The sequence below is a fragment of the Apostichopus japonicus genome, chromosome 18 (genome assembly GCF_037975245.1).
Source record: "Apostichopus japonicus isolate 1M-3 chromosome 18, ASM3797524v1, whole genome shotgun sequence".
Classification (NCBI taxonomy): domain Eukaryota; kingdom Metazoa; phylum Echinodermata; class Holothuroidea; order Aspidochirotida; family Stichopodidae; genus Apostichopus; species Apostichopus japonicus.
In genome coordinates this window covers 18,053,285-18,079,534 of record NC_092578.1, presented here as the reverse complement: position 1 = coordinate 18,079,534, position 26,250 = coordinate 18,053,285, and the positions used below count along the sequence as shown (strand labels likewise).

General features: G+C 36.7%; 2 protein-coding genes across 2 annotated transcripts; both read right to left on the bottom strand.

Moving 5' to 3' along the window:
• Positions 1–7,770: 7,770 nt before the first annotated feature.
• LOC139959173 (solute carrier family 35 member G1-like) lies at positions 7,771–8,682 on the bottom strand. The gene has a single exon (XM_071956771.1). It carries the CDS (start codon positions 8,680–8,682, stop codon positions 7,771–7,773), a length of 912 nt encoding a protein of 303 aa, XP_071812872.1.
• Positions 8,683–23,282: 14,600 nt separating this feature from the next.
• On the bottom strand, positions 23,283–24,203 carry LOC139959172 (solute carrier family 35 member G1-like). Its single transcript, XM_071956770.1, has one exon. It carries the CDS (start codon positions 24,201–24,203, stop codon positions 23,283–23,285), a length of 921 nt encoding a protein of 306 aa, XP_071812871.1.
• Positions 24,204–26,250: the final 2,047 nt, after the last annotated feature.

Sequence of the window (26,250 nt, the reverse complement as noted above, 5' to 3'; positions counted from 1 at the left end):
TTACCTTACTCATAAGCATGTTTATATTGTACCCTGTAATTGATACCCACAATGTGGACCTTATCATTTATTGTTTATTCAAACAGCTTTTGATATAGAACCTGATATCCGTAACTTGAGAACATTTGTGACAAAAACACTTCATGAAACGATATACTCCGAAGCAGTCATTACCAAAAATTCACATGAAAGAAGTAAACTGGTGAAGCAAATGAAGTATGTGAGTTACGATACGATAAGTCAGGGATAAAGGGAAGTTATTTAAGGTTTACCAAGAATCTAATAAGCACTGCCGCTTCTGTTGCATAAATAAACATCTCGTTAGAGTTTACGTTATAGGACTCTAATTGATATAAATATATGATATTATATCATTAATATTAAGTAAATAGATCACAATCTCTAAATGAGATCAATATACGTCAGTAAGTCATATACAGCAATGCTATTTTATAACGACAGGTTTGTTTTTGTATTTCTTTCTTTCACTGCTGTAGAACGATATAAATATTCTGTGTTGATTATACAGATCAAAGCAATGATCTCTTGTTGCCCGGGCGTCTAAAACTAGCAATGTTGAAAATTTAATTTTAAAGAATGATTCTTTCCAACAAATGAACGCATCAACGTGATTAGAATTCCAGAAAACGTCCCACCAAATTCATTTTGTATTTCATCATTTTATCTACTAATGCTTTGTGAAAAACGCATACTCCATAGTGTCATTCATCTCGCAAACGTTGTGTACTCGGCTCTTTGATTGGTCTATAATCCATTGATGATAACATCTTCCGCAGATTCGTGAATGTTGCCTAGGCAATATGTATATATAATAAATCATTTACTTGTTTTATCGCCAATTGTGTAAAATGGGAAAGGAAGTCTCCTATAAAGTCTTAAAAGGACTGAACAAAGTAGGAGACTCCCTGGAAGAAATAACAAATTAAAATTAAAAAATTAATAATAATAACAATTTAAAAAAAGGTAAAAGTAAGAGATGAATGTGTATTCATTCATACTTAGTAAAGATTCCTAAATCCTATTGGTCCATTCAGGTCAGCTTACCGTGGTTAATCCTGTGACTAACGCACGGTAAAATTACGGGGCATCACTTTAATAAATCTTTGGTTATTGTAACCAAAAAGGTTTTGTTTTATTATTTTTTCCCCCACACAAATGGTAGTGTATGAATGAACGGGGTTAATCAACGGTCTAGCGTGCGTTACTCACATGATTAATGCACTCCGGGTGTTAATGCTATCGCTGGATGCACTCGGGCTCCGCCCTCGTGCATCGCTTGCATTATCCCCCGATCGTGCATTAATCCTGTGAGTAACGCAGTAAAGAAAGTGTAGTGTAATATTTTTAATTCCAATATGTTCTCGGAAAACGAAATGGGACTTTTTTATGTACAAATGATTCCCGAGTCGTTATACTTGAAGATAAACAAATATCTGTAAAAGATATGTGCTATATTCATTTTAACGTTTGTGTTGATATTGTCGCATTTGTTGGGAGATTGTATATGCAAAGATACACGTAAGCCTTCATCTTCAAATTATTGGGGGGACTCTCATTGAATAGATGGAATTTAACTCACTTATTCGTAATACATACGGAAATTTGTTTCAACGTTTAGCTCATTTCCGTGTTTGGAATAAGACCGTTAATGGATTCCTTGACTCAATAAATTAAACCACTTAAACTACTGGGTAGAGTCATAGTGAATATCAATTGCAACGTCTCTCTCAATATGAAAAAAAAGACGTCAAAATTATTACCATATTTATGGTTTTTCCAAAATAATCTTGCCATTAGGGAAACAGATAACGTAAAATTGTCACAAAATAGATTTGACCGGCGATCATTAGTTTCATATAGAAAATAGATAAAGACTATACTTTCAATCTTGTGTGTGTTTTTGGTTAATGGATCACTATCATACAGGAAATTAATACTTTAATATTACATCAAAGTATAATATGAAATCATTATCAGGTTCTTTATAAGAGTAATATGCCTTCACTAATACAGATTATAATGTATTCTTTAAAAGAACGGAAATTGGAGGCGGCATATAGCGCCAATAGAAAGGATTTCATTTTTCCCCCCGATATGAATGTGTTCAGCTACTACGAATCAAATATATCATAATAACTATAAACAATGATAAACAAGAAATGAAAGGAATGTTAGCAGAATGTTAATATATAGCAGCTTATCGTGGCTCAAATGTGCGCATATGAAAGTCAGTCTTATGTGCCAACACGAAAGAATATTATGCGACTAAATGGATTTCTGAAGTTCACGTTGAACGACCAATGCTGAAGTACATAATCCACTCGATTCCGTTAAGGTAGTCTAATTTTATTTACCTGTATACTCGCGGTTTTGTGCTCGTACCCGTACTAAGTTCATTTTCAATAATACTATTAGTATAGTCACTAATGCAAAACGTACCCGTGCTGATAAAGATATAGCCTTGTATTTGTATTCATACTGTTGTACTTGTATTAATGCTGTTGTACTTGTATTCATGCTGTTGTACTTGTAGTAATGCTTGTTGCACTTGTATTCATGCTGTTGTACTTGTATTAATGCTGTTGTACTTGTAGTAATGCTGTTGTACTTGTAGTAATGCTGTTGTACTTGTAGTAATGCTGTTGTACTTGTAGTAATGCTGTTGTACTTGTAGTAATGCTGTTGTACTTGTAGTAATGCTGTTGTACTTGTAGTAATGCTGTGGTATACTTGTATTTCAAGTCTGATCATCGTCTCATAAAAGTTCGATTTCACGAATCTTTCTTGATATAGAGACGATGTCGTTTCTTTTTCGTATTGCAATTAACAAATTAGATGCGGCATTTTAAAGTTAGATGTAACGTTGCGTTATTGTTATTTGTTTGTATTTCATGGGGTTTTTTTTGGGGGGGGTTTTGGGGGGGGCCACCCCAATACCCTTTTCAGCCCCGGTCAGTTGGATACTATATATCAATTCTTTTATTTCAATTGGTAATATATAGAAAATGTCGTCAAAAGTTGTTACCGTATTATATCGGAGTTATTAATTAATTAATTAATTAAACTCTTGGTAAAAGGCTTATTAACTGAACTTGCAACAAGTTACTCAACTATGAAAGAAACTGAAATTTTTATCACAGCCATACATTAATGTCATCAATGTACATAATCATTCATATTTTCATGCATTTTTCATATACATGTTGCATTCATTCTAAATTACTCCTCAAAATAGTCCGTTTTCAATATACTATCATAGCTCCCTCAATTTAGGATAGACTATCTTTTCTTCCTTCATTTTTGTCAGACAGGCAAAATGTCATCACTAACAGGGTTTTACGTCAACACTAAAGACTATATAGCCTCATAACCCAGATCAATTGAGACCGGTGTATCTTCTGATAAAGAGTCCTGGAAATCCGTGTCTGAAATGTGATTTGTTTTAAACCGATTGCCTTGTTTATAACTGAAGCAAAGCCGTTTCTCACGAGGTCAGCGGCGAACATTATAATCGGAGGTTTTATGACGTAATAACACTGTACGCAGATGATAACTACGTCAGCGTCATATAAAGTAAATTATCGCGTCTCTATTGGTTTCCTATCAGCTTCAACTATTTTCTTTACTAAACAACTGCTTGGGCGAAAATTCAAGACACCCACCGTCAAAGTGTATTTTGAAGCCAGTTTGTGATTTCATTTGCGTTTGCTTAGACGGTCTTTTTTAACTGCTCAGTCATGCCCCGCAATCGGTCACTGACATTTCACGTTTTTAAGTTTATTTTCTTTTGATCTCGCCCGTGTCTGATAAACGGTATAGATCTGTAAACGTATAATAAGAAGTAAGGCTTAACACTACGTCATATCAGGAGGGAATTTGATAACTGACCGTTAATCGATAGACTTGCAAGGATAATGAATGAAATAGTTTCCAATTCCTCAACGTTTCTCTTTCTCTCTCCACATGTCTCTCAGCTTCGTAATTCGGTTGAGTTCAAAACTTCTTCGGGAATATGAAATACTTGTTAAAAATAGTATTCTCCAAATCTTGAAACTTTACGTTGTTGTATTTATGGTGACCTGTTTTATTCTACACCGACCACCACCCCAAAGGTTAAGTTGGCTGTTTCATTTCCGGTTAATTTTGAGAGGGTAAAGGAAATTATTTAATTATCTCCTTGACCACACAAGACCGTTCTTTAAGTGGTTCATATATATTTGAACAAGAAGAATTGTTCAAATTTAATTTCATCAGGGTAATATTGTGGTGATGGCATTAACTTTAGACAGCTTACCCTTCTAAGCGCTTATATGGCAATAACATGGAACGATTACATATAAATATGCATAGTATATATGTGGTGAAAGGATACTGGAGGACCTAATATATCTCATTAATCCAAACTGACTAATTTGTTGACTCTCTTCTGATGGACAATCTAAGAACGTGTTATCTACTGATGGTATTGTCAGTTTTTCTTATACTTCATTTGCTTATTAAGGTCAAGTATTCGCCAGTCTATTATGATATCGAGCCAACTTATAGTAGATGGCGACATTGCAGTACAGTTCGAATCATGTAGATATAGCCTGCGTACTACTTACTACCAAATGCAAAGTTGGTGTCATAAAAACAACTATTTCTGTTTTCTTGCTCTTTCAATTCTAGAATAGTTTATGACGACCATGTGTATTATATGTGACCATTAATGAACTATACGAAGGGCCCAGCATTCGGTAATGTTTTTTTTTTAATTTATTTATTATTTTACTTTAGTCATATATTTGTTTTACATTTTATTGCCCATTCTCCTTCGCTTTTCATTGGCTCTCACACAGAAGAGAAATATATCCTGCCAAAATATTCAACCCCATAATATAATTCAATGCTACCAGCATCATAACAATATTTTAAAAACAGATTAACATCTGTAGAATATCTGTGCAGTATATACTTTTCAATTGCATACTACCATTGCTATCAGTTTTCAACCGCTAGAAATTCGGACCCTCCAACAGGGTTGCCTATTCACTTGACAAATAGACACATCAATATGGGAACATTTTTTCGTTCAGAGAGGCAATTAAATATATCTCAAGCATGAATAGATGGCTTTGTTTGTGAATGTCGTGCTCTTTAAAAGTAACCATAATACGAATCTGATTACGGTAATTTATTTCTAAATTCGTTTGGCTATTACAGTGAGTTAATTAATCTTTTAACGTTTGCTCAACGTTAAGGGTAATGTTTTGTAACACACTAACACCCACGCATATATCTATATATTCATATACATATTAAATACACACACATATTATATATATATAAATATATATATATATATATATATATATGTATATATATATATATATATATATATATATATATATATATATATATATATATATATATATATACCTAAGGTACATATAGTACGTATATATATATATATATATATATATATATATATATACATATATATATATACATATATATGTGTTGAGACTAGTTGAGACTAGTGGAACACTAATAGTTGTTACTCAGAGTTTCACGCGTTGAGCGATCATCAGACAACTGTTAGCTTCAAGGAGCTTCTATATATGTTAGCTTCTATATATATAAATATATATAAATATTTATATATAATATATATATATATATATATATTAAGATAATCGTATATATATATATATATATATATATATATATATATATATATATATATATATTATTTATATATTCATTTACACAGAGTCTGTTCAAAGTATCACTTTCGAGATCCGACCTTACTATTTACAAATGATTTTAGGTTGTTTTGAATCGTGATTGATCTCTATAGAGCAAGGCAAAGTATGTCACAAAAACAGGATAGCATTGTTCAATAAACGGGTGGCAAAATCTTATGGTGGCATGTCTAAACTTAGGACGACACGTGGTAATCATCGTATCTGATGTCACAATCGTAATATAAAATCAGCATGCTTCACGCTAACGGACTGCATATAGTTATTCCTACGATATATTGTTATTCAAACCTGCATACTTCGCGACCTTTTTTTGCAATCATGGGTTGTCACAGCAGTTGAGAAGATGATGACGGAAATAATATCTTATTTATAATAATTTATAATGATTTTATCTATGAGAAAAGATTATAGCTACGCTTTGTTTTGATTGCTAAGATGACTAAGAAAGAGATCATTTGTTGATGGTAATGACATTCAATGAAAATATCAACATCAGATGTAATGGTTCACATTTAACTCGTGAGAGTATAACTGGTATGATCACTTCACAGCAGCATTTACACAGATCACGCACCAAGATCGACTCGTTGCTGTAATAGCATATGTAGCATGAATATATATATATATATACATATATATATATATACATATATTTATATATATATATAAATATATATATATATATATAACAACGGATAAAATGGTCGGTATATAGCCATGATAGGAGACTGAGACGAAGAATACAGTTGCTCAAACGCGTCAAGACAAACCGAATTGCCGTATAATGTGATAACTTACTGGCTACATGGAGTATACTCTATGTAGCCAGTAAGTAGCAGCGAATACATCTTACTTGATCACAACTTATTTGGACATTGACTCGATTGAAAATTTATCTTTAGAGAAGACATTTCCTGTGCCTAGTTTACTGACCAATATTCGGAGATCACTGGGCCTAACGCAGATCCCAATGGACATATAGTTAGAATAATCATGCCTCAATAAGGTTTTCTAACGTCACGACATATGTTAATACTAATTATGATTGATAGAGGTCGAGACAAACTTTAATCAGCTTTGATATGTAACGAACAATGCTGTTAAAGTATTGTATGTATGTATTGTATATTATGTATTTTAGATCCTCCTGCAAGCAGTAACTCATGAAGAAGCCTCATTGGCTTATCAAAGCCGCAAGCTGACCGCAGTCAGTCTCTTGTATTCATATTTAACGTCCATGAATATGAATTGTCAATTATCAACAACTCTGTAACTGGACGACATACATTAATCTTGGAGTGACTCGAACTGTGGATCTTATGAGTGGCAGGCACCGGCGTTAACCACTGAACTAACACTCCTTAAGTATTGAGATTGCTAGCGGCCCTATTTCCCTAACTTAACTGACGGATCGGCTTTTTTTGATGGGACGTTTTTGACATTAAATAGACCTATTGAATATAAGTAAGTCTTATTTCAGAGAGAAATTCTCTTAAAACAATGCTGCAGATAATGAGGAGAATGGCATCAATGCATGAACCCACACGATGAAAAGAGACATAAAACAAAGTACCAAAGTAACCAGTCTCACGAAGGTTGACATTTTTTATATATATACTTTACGGGAATGTATGAAAGATCACCGTATGTTTTATAACCTCAATGTCCAAACGGAATTTGGGTTTTTTCAAGTAGAGACATCAGAGCTAATAAATCATATGTTTACAATGGCTGTTACCATTAAACCAAGATATTTTAAGAAGACACATAGAATGATACTAAAAACTAGCAAGTCCAAACAAATGCAGGGTAAAAATTATTAATTATCCTACTTCATACAAGATACTTTTCGATCGTGCTTGACTATTTTCTTACACAGTATCTATAAGATGTCAGGGTAATCGTCATAAAAACTGCAGAATAAATAAACTTAAATGTTTCGATGCTGGTACTTCATCTCTCTCTCTCTTTGCTAGTTGTATTGTCATGAAAGACTTTGAATCTAAGAACTTCGCATAATTTTTCTTATTTGTAGAAGAATTACCGCTGACACTATCAACGAGGACCCTACAATGGCGAGCCAGTCCAACGTCGCTTTAAAAATGGTCAATTGGGCCAAATATGTCAACACGCAAGATATTGTCGATGAAACGGCAACGTACTTCGCATCTTCTAATTCCAGAGCCAAGGCAAAAAATGAAGTCTGCGCCAAACAGAACAACTGATAAACTAATATCATTAAGCAGTCACCGAGGCTGTAACTTGGTTTCCATGGTGTCGAGAAGAGAGCAATTACCAGAGTTATCGGAATTCCGGTGATTCCATGACAAAGTTGAAATACTTTGATGTTCAAAGCTCCTCTTCTCGCAATAAACTTTACAGTAACGGGATAGATGGAATAGAGAAGTCCAGTAGCCAGAGCAAACACTGCTCCCAGAATCTGTTTCTGATCAACATTTTCTTCAAACATCATGCTAGGTTTAGTGACTAAGAGAACACCAATGACAGTCAATGAGAGAATAGGGATATCAACTTTATCAACTCTTTCGCAAAGCCAAATGTGTCCAACAAACGCTGTAAACAGAACAGTAGAACCGATTTCTATCGCTACGCTGTCACCTATTTCAAGATAACTGAACGACACAACCATTAAGATCCAGGCGAACAAGGCAGTGATTGTAGAGCATATGTAAAGGAACATGTCGACCAATGTGTAGCTGATGGTGGCTTCCCACGAGGTAAATATCACGATTACAGCGATGTGGATGACACATCGGAGGAAAACCAACTCGAAAGCATTACTACCGTTCTCTAACATCGCTTTTGCAAGACCTGCCTGTACAGCATAAGACACAGCAAATGATATCGAGTATGCCAGACCCTTCAGAGAAGTTAGGTTATAACACCCCGCCATATTGATCGTTTCAGCAAAAGTGGCAGAGTCTAATTACCCATTAGTTTAATTCTGTAGAGTAATTACATCTACTAACAAAACGAAGCATCATAGAGCCATAGAAGTCAACGTTACCGATATTTGGCAAGAGCACAGCTCGACCACCAGCATTTATTGAAATATTGAAAGCATGACATGCAAAGTTTGCTGATTCATAAATTAAATATTTACTTTAGTTTCATCACAATTTTTTTTAATAGTCTATAATGATTACCATTACATTTCAACACACCATAAATGCTGACTGGTGACACATTGATGTCAATGAAGAAGGGACATAGACCATTTGAAACATTGTGTAATTTGAGATAATATACGTTCTGATCTGGTACTCGCTGACCAAATCCTGCTTTATTCTTTGCTTACGAACCAATATTTTCCATCGAGTTCACACGTATGTATCCCTAATCGAAAGCTTAATACAACAGCGATTTGCCGAGTACTTACTATTATTTCTTCACTTACTTCCAACTGTTCAGTTCACTATAGAATCTTTTGCCAATGTCCTGACATCAATGGGTTATATTTTAAGAATCTACATCAACTTTTATTAAAAAATTCCTTCTGCTACGATACGATACCATATGTCTTGTTAAAAGCTGTTTCAGCCGTAAGTCGCTTCAGTGGGTCAGGGGCGAAAGCCCCTGGCCGGTAAAATTAAGACTCCATGGTTTGAGATCTGAAAATTTGGGATTGGGTAAATATGAACTTTGAGGGCCGGGTCGGAGATAAACGTGGCTGGATGATGGTAGGAAAGTAGCATGTTTTTCGCGAGGCGATCAGTGGTGGCTAGAAGACTGGATTGCCGATGTGAGCGATGAAGGGACTCGGATGCTAGCTGGACGTCACTGAGGAGACGCTTCACAGGCGGTGTGATTTCTATGAGCGGACGTTACAGATGAAATTTAGATTGTTATGCTGCTATTTCGGATGGTGGTATCTGATATTGTGTTGTAAATACTAATGGAGTTCCTCTGGTTGTTGCGGGCCCCAAATTTCTGTACCCATGCCGGTGAGGGGGGATAATCCCAAGATGAAGGCCGATCTCCTAAGTTGATTTGTTATGAATTGAAAAAGATGATGTGTTGGTGATGTACACTTGTGGAGGAACTTGTCCCTTAGTAGTTGAATCCTTTGATCTACTGATTGGATGTTGGCTATGATGGTTTTTGTGTTGCTGTCTGTTTCTGGAGGTAGGTGGAAGGAGTTCTGCATGCTTTCCGCTGGAAGGCTTGCAGTTTTTTCTGTTTGTGCTGAGTTGATATGGGCTATGGCAGCGGCCTGATCATCATATTGTAAATCTTCATGGTTGTGAGTGGCGATGCTCTGGGGTTTTCTGTTGTTCCGGCTATTCTTTGCAGTAGATTTACGTGTTGTCTGACTCTCTTGAGGGTGTTTTGATAATGGCGTCCGAGGGTGACTTTTTATCGATTGTTGATCTCAGGAGGCGAACTTGATTGGCGTCTGGTATGACGATGTTGTTGAGTGTAAGATATGGTTGCCTCATTAATATGTCGTGTTTGGCGACGTAGAGTACCTGTTACTTAGTTGGGTTGAGTTCCATCGTCCAGTCGTTGTACCTGTTGTATTTTCGGCTGATAAATCGTTGTAGGTATTCCTCTGCTCTGTGTGGCTGGTTGTGGCTGGCCCTGATGGCGATGTCATCAGCATACTGCGAAATTGTAAATGTAAGCGTTGTCTGTTTGATGGATGTCTCCGACGTACAACATGTATAAGATAGGGCTGCTGATGCTTCCTTGGGGCGTACCGATGTTGACTTGTAAAGATGAGGAGAATGATGTGCTAAGTTTGAAGATGATCGATGAGACAGGAAGATGGCAATCCATCTTGTTAATTTGGCCGGAAAATTGTATTTTCTGAGTTTCAGTAGGAGGCCGTTGTGCCAAATTCTGTCGAAGTCTTTTACTGCATCGAAGAAGACTGCTATCGTTTGATGACTCTTGACCTTTTGCGTTGACGTGTCTTGTATGAAATGGAACAGCTGGTATGTTGTACTTGTTTTGTGCCTGAATCCTGCCTGGCAATCTGGGGTGATGTTGTTGTCGTGGATAAATTTGCGAAGGCGGCGAGCGATGATTTTCTCGAGTCATTTACCGAGCACCGGGAGAAGACTGATTGGTCTGTAGCTGCCTGGATGTTTGTAGTCTTTACCTGGTTTAGTTATAACGATGGTTTTGGTACAACATAATTGTTACTAGAATTGCTTGGATTGAATGAAGCAACACTTTGAGCTGTTGTTGCTAAAAAAAACTAATATGAATATGTGATACAAAATATAGAAGGTAGTAAGGAACTTGCTCCATTAAAAAGATCAAATCCGTACTCAATAAAGCGACTACGACGTATTAGAAAGAAAAGTAATTAGAACTGCCCTTTATTGCTTAAATACTGATCCAATAAAGATCAACGTTATAGCTACATAAAGCGTTAACAATGTAGTCTAAATACGACTCACGATATCGCACATTAAAATGTAATCAACGCGAGATTTCTTCGAAGTTAATTCCAAGATGGATGCTAAGTGTATCACTGCTCGGTTTCAAATCCACCCACACCGTTGACCAACATTGCTTTGCAAGAACCTATAGTACCGTGACATAACAAAGAACATGCAGAATTGCATATGACAAGACCCTCATAAGAAGACATCTGAAAACTACCTCCTCAATGTCGGTGTCTTATATTTGTTTTACAATTGGGTTACTTTGCTATTTCCAAAGGTTATTGGTAGCTGTGTAAAAAGTTAAAGGAAATGTAGACAGAGGCGTCGCCAGACATTTCAATCTTGGGGGCACAGGGGGGGGGGGGCACAGTACTTAATTAGGGGCAAAATGTTTATTTGTGAATGCCGTCGTGGGAGGCATTTTTTATTACTTAAGGTTCCTTAGATGCAATCTGATACTATATTTTGCAACTTGAAGTAACTTTTTGTTCAAGCATCTTCGGACTTAGTCTGTCCGATATTCATGAGTTTAATTGAGGCGGATAAAAATGTCATACTAAAAATGGAAATCAACCCTTTTGCTCTGATAATGTCTTTAAATAGGAGTGTTGAAATTGAAATTTATGGAGGGTAGTAGTGAAGTTTAAGCACTAGCGGTTCACGCCGGGGCCTCTGTGACCTTGTTAGTGAGAAAAGAACTGGTTATTGTGATGGTCGGTGGGAAGAAGTTTTACTGATGAACATAATACGTTTCGTCCGTTGTAAAAAAGTTTTTGTTTTAGTATTTTTTAACACTACAAATCGCATCTGGGGCATCAGGGGCACGATTTTGGGGGGTGGCACGTGCCCCCCTCCCCCCAGGCCACTCCTTGGCGACTCCATTGAATGTAGATGCCAATTTTAACGATAACGCACCGAGTAGACTGAGTCAAGATTATCATCGTTTAAATATACTGATTGAATAGGCTTAATAAGTACAATTTTTAATGATCTGAATATTTCTATCACATTAGAGGAAGGTCATATTGTAGCCTACCCATTTTTTGACAGCATCGAAGAAATAATTTGTTTTAGATTTTGAACTGTTACAGGAGTGAATGAATATCGTCGAATAGCTAATTTGCAATCACATTCGTGTAAGAATTACTCACAATCAATTGCCCAATGACCTTGTAATCTGTGAACCGAAACCAGTTTCTGAGATTTGTTTAACGGCTATACAGCAATCTCAAAATAAAGATACGGTATTAACTAACGCATGACCGTCGTGAGTTTTATTATAAAGACAACATCGAAAGCGTGCATGCGAATGTGCATGTATATCTAATATACAGACAACTGCGAGCTGCAAGCTTCACGCATCGTGAACAACGGCGTAACGCTAGGTGCCCAAGCCTAACAAAACAAAACGGCTTACATGTAGCACATTACGTCTAAAGAGACAGATTCAATATCATCATGGCGATGTGAGCACCGAATCTCATTGCGCTGATGCGGTATTATATTGAGAAAATACGTGTACTTTTAAATACAAAATATATGACATTATCCTCTTCAGAAAGATGCCTATGATAAAAAGCAACCCTGGTCATCAGCGAATGGTTGCTCGCTACTCTCTGAAAATGCATTTCAACGTCACAACATCATTGAATAGATACGCATAGGTATCGAGACAGAGAAGAACAACACCACGATACTTTTCATTTGTAACGAACCTTGTTGTAAGAGAATCGAACTGCCTATTTGCGGCCCTCAAAATGATACAATCTTAAAGTTACGTACTGGAATTATTCCAAATAATAATATTCTAAATAAACCAAAACACAAACTTCACCATATGAGATGCAATTAGATTGCAGTTTCTCTACCAGCGTTTTTTTATCTCACTTTATTAATTGGAAACTACAGATATATCCGATTCACATGGTGCCTTTGCAAGAGGTTCAGAGATAACAGCGTTTGACTACAATTTACAATTGCGTTTTCTACTTTTTTAGGCATAACGAGCTTGCTTTATATTATGAAAATGGTCAATTTTCCACTTTGTTCATTTTGCAAGAATTCCGATGACACACTAATACATTTGTTTTATTATTGTAGTCACGTTGAGCGATTCTGGGAGGCAGTGAATTCAAATTGCATTAATATTAATTATACTTTTAATTTGACCAATATTTGTTTTGGTGATTTTGATGATATGGGTAATCCTGTGAACTTTTTAAGTTTGCATGCTAAAAGAAAAATAAACCTTTAGGTTGAATAACAAAATCCCAGATGTGCACGAATTTTATTTTAAGTTTCGCTTTCGACTTGACCTTCACTATTTTATATCTAAGCAAAACAACAATTTGTGTAACCTTAATGACTTTTATGATTTCTTTATGTAGGCCTAAGCTTCTTTATGTAAGTCTTTTGCTGATTCTCTTGTATTATGTGTTACGGTATTGTAAATAAATACAGTGGAAAAAAAAACAGCGTTTGACTTATTAATAGAATCTTAAAGTTACGTACTGGAATTATTCCTACATGACCGCGTGTATTATTGATTTCCTTATGTACAAACATGTCGCTTCAAATCAAACCGTAAAGAGCAAAGGATAATACCCATCGGCAAATACCACATATACATGCAACAAAGTACCTCGAAAACTTGGCCCAACCTTCAAACGTGATACAAATAACAGTGTTACGCATGAATGTACCCAACGATCACCTTATGTTATAACCTTACAAAGTTAATATGGGTTGCCAATTAGCGAAGCTAAAGCTTAGAAACCGTTTTGTCTCAATGATAGTGACTTTAACTGCTTAGGCCAAACCATTGAAAACACATCAAAAGATCATAAAAATGAGAAATTCAGAAATAAGGATGACTCGTGCAAACTGTTCATTATACTTCACATAAAACATACCATGTACTATGTAAATATCGACATAACCATGAAATAAAGGACTGTTACAAATTGTCCAGCAAAGACTACCAGTGGCGATGCAAGTAGTTTACCTTGTATTATTTTCCTTATTGGACTTGAATCTATGACTTTCGTCTAATTTGTCTTATCTGAAAGAGAGTTAGTGCTGATAGTATCAACAACGACCCCACGATGGCGAGCCAGTCCAATGTCGCTTTAAAAATGGTCAATTGGGCCAAATATGTCAACACGCAAGATATTGTCGATGCAACGGCGACGTACGTTGCATCTTCTAATTCCAGAGCCAAGGCAAAAAATGAAGTCTGCGCCAAACAGAACATCTGATAAACTAATATCATTAGGCAGTCATCGAGGCTGTAACTTGGTTTCCATGGTGTCGAGAAGAGAGCAGTTATAACCAGAGTTATCGGAATTCCGGTGATTCCATGGAAAAATAGAAAAATGTTGATGTTGAACGTTTCTCTTCTTGCAATGAACTTAACAGTAACGGGATAAATGGCACAGAGTATCCCAGCAGCGAGAGCAAATACTGCTCCCATAATCTGTCCTTGTTTGTGATAAGCATTTGACTCAAATATCATGCTAGGTTTAACGACTAAGATTACACCAATGATATTCATTAAGAGAATTGGGATATCAGTTTTATCAACTCTTTCGGAAAGCCAAATATGTCCAACAAACGTTGTTAACAGAACAGAGGCACCTGTTTCTATCGCAATGCTGTCACCTATTCCCAGAGAACAAAAGGACAAATTCGTCGCGATCCATGAAATCACGGCGGTAGATGTACAGCATATGTAGAGGAACATGTCGACCAATGTGTAACTGACGGTGGATGTCCATGAGGTAAATGTCAAGATTACAACTGAGTGGATGACACATCGGATAAAACCAACTCGAATGCGCTTCTACCATTATCTATCATCGCTTTTGAAAGAGCCGCTTGCACTGACACTACGGCACCATACATGATTATGTATGCCGCACCTTTGGCGGTGGATATATTCATGCGGTCGACCATTTTGTCACTATTTGAAATGATAGAATAGTATTACTGCCATTACATCAGACTTAATACGGGAAAAAGATAAACCAAAACACAAACTTCACCATATGAGATGCACATAGAGTGCAGTTTCTCTACCAGCGTTTTTTTTTCTCACTTTATTGATTGGAAAGTACAGATATATCCGATTCACATGGTGCCTTTGCAAGAGGTTCAGAGATAACAGCGTTTGACTACAATTTACAATTGCGTTTCTACTTTTTTTAGGCATAACGAGCTTGCTTTATATTATGAAAATGGTCAATTTTCCACTTTGTTCATTTTGCAAGAATTCCGATGAAACACTAATACATTTGTTTTATTATTGTAGTCACGTTGAGCGATTCTGGGAGGCAGTGAATTCAAATTGCTTTAAAATTAATTATACTTTTAATTTGACCAATATTTGTTTTGGTGATTTTGATGATATGGGTAATCCTGTGAACATTTTAATTTTGCATGCTAAAAGAAAAATAAACCCTTAGGTTGAATAACAAATCCCAGATGTGCACGAATTTTATTTTAAGTTTCGCTTTCGACTTGACCTTCACTATTTTATATCTAAGCAAAACAACAATTTGTGTAACCTTAACGACTTTTATGATTTTTTTATGTAGGCCTAAGCTTCTTTATGTAAGTCTTTTTGCTGATTCTCTTGTATTATGTGTTACGGTATTGTAAATAAATACAGTGGGAAAAAGAAACAGCGTTTGACTTATTAATAGAATCTTAAAGTTACGTACTGGAACTATTCCTACATGACCGCGTGTATTATTGATTTCCTTATGCACAAACATGTCGCTTCAAATCAAACCGTAAAGAGCAAAGGATAATACCCATCTGCAAATACCACATATACATGCAACAAAGTACCTCGAAAACTTGGCCCAACCTTCAAACGTGATACAAATAACAGTGTTACGCATGAATGTACCAACGATCACCTTATGTTATAACCTTACAAACTTAATATGGTTGCCAATTAGCGAAGCTAATGCTTAGAAACCGTTTTGTTTCAATGATATGTAACTTTAACTGCTTAGGCCAAACCATTGAAAAAGACATCAAAAGATCATAAAAATGAGAAATTCAGAATAAGGATGACTCGTGCAAACTGTTCATTATACTTCACATAAAACATACCATGTACTATGTAAATATCGACATAACCCTGAAATAAAGGACTGTTACAAATTGTCCAGCAAAGACTACCAGTGGCGATGCAAGTAGTTTACTTTGTAGTATTTTCATTATTGGACTTGAATCTATGACTTTCGTCTAATTTATCTTATCTGAAAGAGAGTTAGTGCTGATAGTATCAACAACGACCCCACGATGGCGAGCCAGTCCAACGTCGCTTTAAAAATGGTCAACTGGGCCAAATATGTCAACACGCAAGATATTGTCGATGCTACGGCGACGTACGTCGCATCTTCTAATTCCAGAGCCAAGGCAAAAAATGAAGTCTGCGCCAAACAGAACATCTGATAAACTAATATCATTAGGCAGTCATCGAGGCTGTTACTTGGTTTCCATGGTGTCGAGAAGAGAGCAGTTATAACCAGAGTTATCGGAATTCCGGTGATTCCATGGAAAAATAGAAAAATGTTGATGTTGAACGTTTCTCTTCTTGCGATGAACTTAACAGTAACGGGATAAATGGCACAGAGTATCCCAGCAGCGAGAGCAAACACTGCTCCCAGAATCTGTCCTTGTTTGTGATTAGCATTTGGCTCAAATATCATGCTAGGTTTAACGACTAAGATTACACCAATGATATTCATTAAGAGAATTGGGATATCAGTTTTATCAACTCTTTCGGAAAGCCAAATGTGTCCAACAAACGTTGTTAACAGAACAGAGGCACCTGTTTCTATCGCAATGCTGTCACCTACTCCCAGAGAACAAAAAGACGAATTCGTCGCGATCCATGAAATCACGGCAGTAGATGTACAGCATATGTAGAGGAACATGTCGACCAATGTGTAACTGACGGTGGATGTCCATGAGGTAAATATCAAGATTACAACTAAGTGGATGACACATCGGATAAAAACCAACTCGAATGCGCTTCTACCATTATCTATCATCGCTTTTGAAAGAGCCGCTTGCACTGACACTACGGCACCATACATGATCATGTATGCCGCACCTTTGGCGGTGGATATATTCATGCGGTCGACCATTTTGTCACTATTTGAAATGATAGAATAGTATTACTGCCATTACATCAGACTTAATAGGGTAAAAAGATAAACCAAAACACAAACTTCACCATATGAGATGCACATAGAGTGCAGTTTCTCTACCAGCGTTTTTTTTTCTCACTTTATTGATTGGAAAGTACAGATATATCCGATTCACATGGTGCCTTTGCAAGAGGTTCAGAGATAACAGCGTTTGACTACAATTTACAATTGCGTTTCTACTTTTTTTAGGCATAACGAGCTTGCTTTATATTATGAAAATGGTCAATTTTCCACTTTGTTCATTTTGCAAGAATTCCGATGAAACACTAATACATTTGTTTTATTATTGTAGTCACGTTGAGCGATTCTGGGAGGCAGTGAATTCAAATTGCATTAAAATTAATTATACTTTTAATTTGACCAATATTTGTTTTGGTGATTTTGATGATATGGGTAATCCTGTGAACTTTTTAATTTTGCATGCTAAAAGAAAAATAAACATTTAGGTTGAATAACAAAATCCCAGATGTGCACGAATTTTATTTTAAGTTTCGCTTTCGACTTGACCTTCACTATTTTATATCTAAGCAAAACAACAATTTGTGTAACCTTAACGACTTTTATGATTTCTTTATGTAGGCCTAAGCTTCTTTATGTAAGTCTTTTTGCTGATTCTCTTGTATTATGTGTTACGGTATTGTAAATAAATACAGTGAAAAAAACAGCGTTTGAATTATTAATAGGATAGAAGAAACGTTTGGAAAAGCCTTTCGTGAAGAGAGATTTAACCAGTAGTTTGTAAGAGAGAATATTGACAGTAGTCATATTTTTTTAAATAAAATATAGTTTTGCTTGGAAGGAGTATAAGCAATCGCCGTATGTTCTAAGAACGTTTAAACTGTATAACGGTCTGAAATTAACAAAACGAAAGATAACATTTTTGTCTCACTAATGTGTTACTTCAAGCAAAAAGTTTGTAGAAAACCAGTCATGAGAAAAACTGGAAACTCCGGAAAAGAAAATCATAAATGTTGTCAAATTAGCTAACAAAACCACACTAAGATAATCATGATCATGAGTTTTCATTGAAGAGTTTACTCAATGTCGATAACTTTGGCAAACAAGGTAGCATTACAGACGACTGAATAAAGACTAATACTATACATGTGCCGGTGGCATAAGCTTCATTTTCCGTTGTATTTCCAACTACGGTTTTCAGTCTATGAAATTCCTCCGATTTGTCCTATCCGACGGAGAATTACTGCTGACAGTGTAAACAGTGTGGTCATGTCGAAAGACCTCACTTGCGTATGAGTGGCTGTCAAGGCTATGTGGATTTCCTCGTGTTATTGAAAATATAAACGCACTCGTGGTCGCTCCCATGATAAGAATTTGAATTATGATTCATTAGAAATGCATATGTTTTCTACAGAAAAAGCGCTTTGAGTTCTTCCAGTGACGTCATCAACAGAGTACTTTTTGGTTATCCGAAAGGGAAAACTATGGAGTCACTCTTACCGACCTTGCAAAATTGTGAGGGGGAACCACGGATTACAAAGTCGGCAATGACTATAACGCGGATCGCAAATTCGAGCATTATACTTACGGTTAGATTCGTACAACACGGTAGCATACAGAACCGTTGTACTCAAAGCCGAAGCCAAAGTGACTTATAATCAGACCGCAAACCCTCGTTTCTTTCGGGAAACATTTCATACTGTCGTTTTGATTCACTTCAGCCAAAACCCAAACTAGAAATCGCTCTTATATAATGGTCGGGCAATGATGGTGCATACTACCATAAAATTATACTACTAGCGAAATAACATTATTACAACTATTACAATTACCACAATGTGGTAAACAGGACAACATACTTTGAGCATTTGCCGGGCGATTTTAGTGATATATCGTCCGAGAAAAGGGTGAGAAATATAAAGTACTTTGGTGCACAATATTGCCCTATTTGGCAACGTTTGAAACAATGTTGAAGAATGTTAACGTGTTTAGGTTGACAGGTCGCCAGACATTTCAGTCTTGGGGGCACAGGGGGGCAGAGTAATTAATTAGGGGCAAAATGTTTATTTGTGAACGTCGTCGTGGGGGAGGGGTCTAGGTCATCGAGGCATTTTATATTACTAAAGGGTCCTTAGATGCAAGCTGATGCTTTATTTTGCAACTTGAAGTAACTTTACATTCAAGAATTTTCGGGCTTAGTCTGTCCGATATCCATGTTTTTAATTGAGGCGGATTAAAAAGTTACAAAAAAATGAAAATTGACCCTTTTGCTCTGATAATGTCTTTAAATAAGAGAGTTGAAATTTAAATTCATGGAGGGTAGTAGTGACATTTTAGCACTGGCTGTTCACGCCGGGGACTCTGTGACCTTGTTAGTGGGAAAACAAGTAAGAAGTTTTACTGAGGAACATAATACGTTTCGTCTTTTGTAAAAAAGTTTTTGTTTTAGTATTTTTTTACCACTACAAATCGCATCTGGGGGCACCTGGGGGCAAAAATTTGGAGAAGGGCACGTGCCCCCCTCCCCCAGGCCACCCCTTGGCGACTCCACTGGATATAGATGCCAATTTTAGCAATAACGCACCGAGTATACTGAGTCAAGGTTATCATCCTTTTTTAATATACTGATTTGATAGGCTTAATAAGTACAATTTTTAATGATCTGAATATTTCTATCACATTAGAGGAAGGTCATATTGTAGCCTACCCTTTTTTTGACAGCATCGAAGAAATGATTTGTTTTAGATTTTGAACTGTTACAGGAGTGAATGAATATCGTCGAATAGCTATTTTGCAATCACGTTCGTGTAAGAATTACTCACAATCAATTGCCCAATGACCTTGTAATATGTGAACCGAAACCAGTTTCTGAGATTTGTTTAACGGCTATACAGCAATCTAAAAATAAAGATACGGTATTAACTAACGCATGACCGTCGTGAGTTTTATTATCTCTTTTGGCCAAGTTTAAAATTCATCAGGTAGAAGCTAGAATGCTTAGTCTCTGATGCTAAATTGAATTTCGAAAATAGCATTGCCTTAAAAATTAAGGATAACCCAAAGGCCTTCTTTTCTTATGTCAGGTCAAAGCAGAAAGTTAAAGCTGCAATTGTTTCTCTTAGGGCACCACAGGCTGATAATATAGTTACTGATAGTCAGGATCTTGCAGATCTTTTGAACAAATATTTTGTGTCGGTTTTTACAAGGGAAGATATGAGTAGTATTCCAGATTTTCAGGGGGACAGTGATAGGCCTAAATTGGATACGGTCTTATTTTCGGATGAGGTTGTCTTAAAGGAGCTGCTTCGTCTAAATGTTTCTAAAGCTTCTTGACCGGATGCAATCCATCCGTATTTGTTGAAGACTTTTGCACACCATTTCTGTGTTCCACTATCATTGGTTTTTAGTAAATTTATGAATGAAGGTTACGTTCCTAAGGACTGGAGATGTGCGAATATTACCCCAATTTTCAAGAAGGGTGATAAGTCTAAGCCCTGTAATTATAGGCCCGTTAGTCTCACTAGTGTTGTTTGTAAGGTCATGGAGTCTATTGTTAAAAAGTCTATGGTCTGTCACTTCAGCAGTCAGTCTTTGATCAGAGAGTCTCATCATGGTTTTTGTCAAAAATGGTCTTGTCTCACTAATATCCTTGAGTTTATGGAAGATGCAACAAGCTCACTGAATAGGCAGAAGTCTGTAGATGTTGTGTTCCTGGATTTCCAGAAGGCCTTTGATAAAGTTCCCCACCAGCGTCTTTTACTTAGGCTGAAGAGTGTGGGTCTCAATGGGAATTTACTGTCTTGGATCGAGAATTGGCTTGGTAATAGGAAACAGAGGGTGGTAATTAAAGGCTGTGCTTCTTCTTGGCAGGACGTTACTAGTGGGGTTCCACAAGGGTCTGTATTGGGTCCCTTGTTGTTTGTTGCCTATATAAATGATATCGACGGAGATATTTTGTGTACAGCCAAGAAATTTGCTGATGACACCTAATTGTATTCTGAGGTCTCTTCCAAAAGCGATTCTGAGAAGTTTCAAACGGATTTGGATAAGGTTTTTTCCTGGTCTCAGGGGTGGCAAATGCTTTTCAATATTGAAAATTGCAATGTAATGCACATTGGTAGTAGTAACCAAAAGTTTACATACAATCTTAATGGTGTGGAGTTACAGGAGGTCTCTGTGGAGAGAGACCTAGGTATCTACATTGACTCATCTCTGCAACCTTCTAAACATTGTCTTGAAGCTGCTAAAAGAGGTAATAAGGTTTTAGGTATGATCAAGAGGAACTTCAGTTTTCTGAAAGAGGACATCGTAGTTAGGCTTTATAAGCAGTTGGTTAGACCTCATCTGGAGTATGCTGTGCAGGCTTGGAACCCATATTTTGCTAAGGATAAGGAAGTACTTGAAAAGGTCCAGAGGAGGGCTACTAAGATTATTAGTTCCTTCAAGAGTGTTTCTTATAATAGGCGGTTACAACTGTTGAATCTCACCACACTGGAGCTTAGGAGGTTACGTGGGGACTTGATCCAGGTTTTCAAGATTGTGTATGGTTTCGACAATTTATCCTTTACCGACTTTTTCATGTTTGCTAACAGTAGTTGTACCAGAGGTCATTGTCTTAAACTCCAAAAGTCACATAGTAGGATTAATATTCGGCATAACTTTTTTTCTAATAGGGTTTTGAATGAGTGGAATGGTTTGCCTGAGAAAGTTGTACTTGCAAGTAGTGTCAATGGGTTTAAGAATGCTTTGGACAAGCACTTTAAGCATTGTAATCGGGTCTGAGTGATTGTGTCTTCAGTTTTTTTTCTCTCTCTATTGGGTCCTTGATGGGAACTTAAGTGTCCCTCCTGATCCTTTTTTTCTACTAAACTAAACTAAACTATAAAGACAAAATCGAACGCGTGCATGCGCATGTGCATGTATATCTAATATACAGACAACTGCGAGCTGCAAGCTTCACGCATCGTGAACAACGGCGTAACGCTAGGTGCCCAAGCCTAACAAAACAAAACGGTGTACATGTACTGTAGCATATTACGTCTAAAGAGACAAATTCAATATCATCATGGCGATGTGAGCACCGAATCTCATTGCGCTGATGCGGTATTATATTGAGAAAATACGTGTACTTTTAAATACAAAATATATGACATTATCCTCTTCAGAAAGATGCCTATGATGAAAAGCAACCCTGGTCATCAGCGAATGGTTGCTCGCTACTCTCTGAAAATGCATTTCAACGTCACAACATCATTGAATAGATACGCATAGGTATCGAGACAGAGAAGAACAACACCACGATACTTTTCATTTGTAACGAACCTTGTTGTAAGAGAATCGAACTGCCTATTTGCGGCCCTCAAAATGATACAATCTTAAAGTTACGCACTGGAATTATTCCTACATGACCGCGTGTATTATTGATTTCCTTATGTACAAACATGTCGCTTCAAATCAAACCGTAAAGAGCAAAGGATAATACCCATCTGCAAATACCACATATACATGCAACAAAGTACCTCGAAAACTTGGCCCAACCTTCAAACGTGATACAAATAACAGTGTTACGCATGAATGTACCAACGATCACCTTATGTTATAACCTTACAAAGTTAATATGGGTTGCCAATTAGCGAAGCTAAAGCTTAGAAACCGTTTTGTCTCAATGATAGTAACTTTAACTGCTTAGGCCAAACCATTGAAAAGACATCAAAAGATCATAAAAAATGAGAAATTCAGATATAAGGATGACTCGTGCAAACTGTTCATTATACTTCACATAAAACATACCATGTACTATGTAAATATCGACATAACCCTGAAATAAAGGACTGTTACAAATTGTCCAGCAAAGACTACCAGTGGCGATGCAAGTAGTTTACTTTGTAGTATTTTCATTATTGGACTTGAATCTATGACTTTCGTCTAATTTGTCTTATCTGAAAGAGAGTTAGTGCTGATAGTATCAACAACGACCCCACGATGGCGAGCCACTCCAATGTCGCTTTAAAAATGGTCAATTGGGCCAAATATGTCAACACGCAAGATATTGTCGATGCAAAGGCGACGTACGTCGCATCTTCTAATTCCAGAGCCAAGGCAAAAAATGAAGTCTGCGCCAAACAGAACATCTGATAAACTAATGTCATAAGGCAGTTATCGAGGCTGTAACTTGGTTTCCATGGTGTCGAGAAGAGAGCAGTTATAACCAGAGTTATCGGAATTCCGGTGATTCCATGGAAAAATAGAAAAATGTTGATGTTGAACGTTTCTTTTCTTGCGATGAACTTAACAGTAACGGGATAAATGGCACAGAGTATCCCAGCAGCGAGAGCAAACACTGCTCCCATAATCTGTCCTTGTTTGTGATAAGCATTTGGCTCAAATATCATGCTAGGTTTAACGACTAAGATTACACCAATGATATTCATTAAGAGAATTGGGATATCAGTTATATCAACTCTTTCGGAAAGCCAAATGTGTCCAACAAACGTTGTTAACAGAACAGAGGCACCTGTTTCTATCGCAATGCTGTCACCTACTCCCAGAGAACAAAAAGACAAATTCGTCGCGATCCATGAAATCACGGCAGTAGATGTACAGCATATGTAGAGGAACATGTCGACCAATGTGTAACTGACGGTGGATGTCCATGAGGTAAATGTCAAGATTACAAATAAGTGGATGACACATCGGATAAAAACCAACTCGAATGCGTTGCTACCATTATCTATCATCGCTTTTGAAAGAGCCGCTTGCACTGACGCTACGGCACCAAACATTATCATGTATGCCGCACCTTTCGCGGTGGATATATTCATGCGGTCGACCATTTTGTCACTCTATGAAATGATAGAATAGTATTACTGCCATTACATCAGATTTTATAGGGTAAAAAGATAAACCAAAACACAAACTTCACCATATGAGATGCAATTAGAGTGCAGTTTCTCTACCAGCGTTTTTTTTTTCATTTTATTGATTGAAAAGTATAGATATATCCGATTAACACGATGCCTTTGCAAGAGGTTCAGAGATAACAGCTCAATTATACCAGCGTTTGATTTATTAATAGGATCGAAGAAACGTTTGGAAAAGCCTTTCGTGAGGAGAGATTTAACCAGTAGTTTGTAAGAGAGAATATCGACAGTAGTCGTATTTTTTTTAATAAAATATAGTTTTGCTTGGAAGGAGTATAAGCAATCGCCGCATGTTATAAAACGTTTAAACTGAATAATGGTCTGAAATTAGCAAAACGAAAGATAACATTTTTGTCTCACTAATGTGTTACTTCAAGCAAAAAGTTTGTAGAAAACCAGTCATGAGAAAAACTAGAAACTCCGGAAAAGATAAAATCATAAATGTTGTCAAATTAGCTAACAAAACCACACTAAGATAATCATGATCATGAGTTTTCATTGAAGAGTTTACTCAATGTCGATAACTTTGGCAACAAAGTAGGATTACAGACGACTGAATAAAGACTAATACTATACATGTGCCGGTGGCATAAGCTTCATTTTCCGTTGTATTTCCAACTACGGTTTTCAGTCTATGAAATTCCTCCGATTTGTCCTATCCGACGGAAAATTACTGCTGACAGTGTAAACAGTGTGGTCATGTCGAAAGACCTCACTTGCGTATGAGTGGCTGTCAAGGCTATGTGGATTTCCTCGTGTTATTGAAAATATTAACGCACTCGTGGTCGCTCCCATGATAAGAATTTGAATTATGATTCATTAGTTATGCATATGTTTTCTACAGAAAAAGCGCTTTGAGTTCTTCCAGTGACGTCATCAACAGAGTACTTTTTGGTTATCCGAAAGGGAAAACTATGGAGTCACTCTTACCGACCTTGCAAAATTGTGAGGGGGAACAACGGATTACAAAGTCGGCATTTCAGCCAAAACCCAAACTAGAAATCGCTCTTATATAATGGTCGGGCAATGATGGTGCATACTACCACAAAATTAAACTACTAGCGAAATAACATTATTACAGCCAATGAGAGGAACACTTAGGTAAGAAAGCGAAAAATTACGAATAACCATTATTAAACACAGACTCCCCCCATCCCCATCCCCATCCTTCGCGGAAATTGGTCAATGACTCCAACCTAACACCCCTCCTTGATAAAATTCTGGATCCGTCCATGTTTTTACAAACAGTATATAGGAAAATATGCTTATGATGTGTTCAAAGGACGATACAAAATGACTCCCAAATTACTAGATATTTTCAAATTGTCATAAATTTGGTAAGCAGGACAACATGCTTTGAGCATTTGCCGGGCGATTTTCGTAATAGGTTGTCCGGGAAAGGATAAGAAAAATAGAGTGCTTTGGTGCTCAATATTGCTATATTTGGCAACGTTTAAAACAATGTTGAAGAATTTTAACGTGTTAAGGTTGTACCGTAAATAGTCGTATATATTTATGTTTATAATATACACTGGGCATACCTTGTAATATCTGTACATCAGTCTGGGGGGGGGGGGGGGGGGACTGGGTCCTGGATTTTATTCTAGATATAGGCATATACGTGGTTGAACTTCTACCCAGTTGACATATTTTCCGTGAAGTTAATCATCATAAAGCGAAGTTTTTCTTTGTCTGTCTTAAGATAGTCGCTTTCAGGGGAAATTGTTTAGTCCGCTACTGTCATATAACATGGAATCACATGACGGGAAAACGTCTGTTCTTAAGTTTCGTTACCAGTAAATGGAATCTTTCTTTTCTCTCTTTCAAATTCTAGGATGATCCGTACAATTAAAACTCCCCAAAATTAACAAATGTTACGAGATCAATATAATACGGGTAAGGTACACCTACAGTGCCTATCAAATCAGTGTATATCCATAGAGCATGCTATAGTATGAGG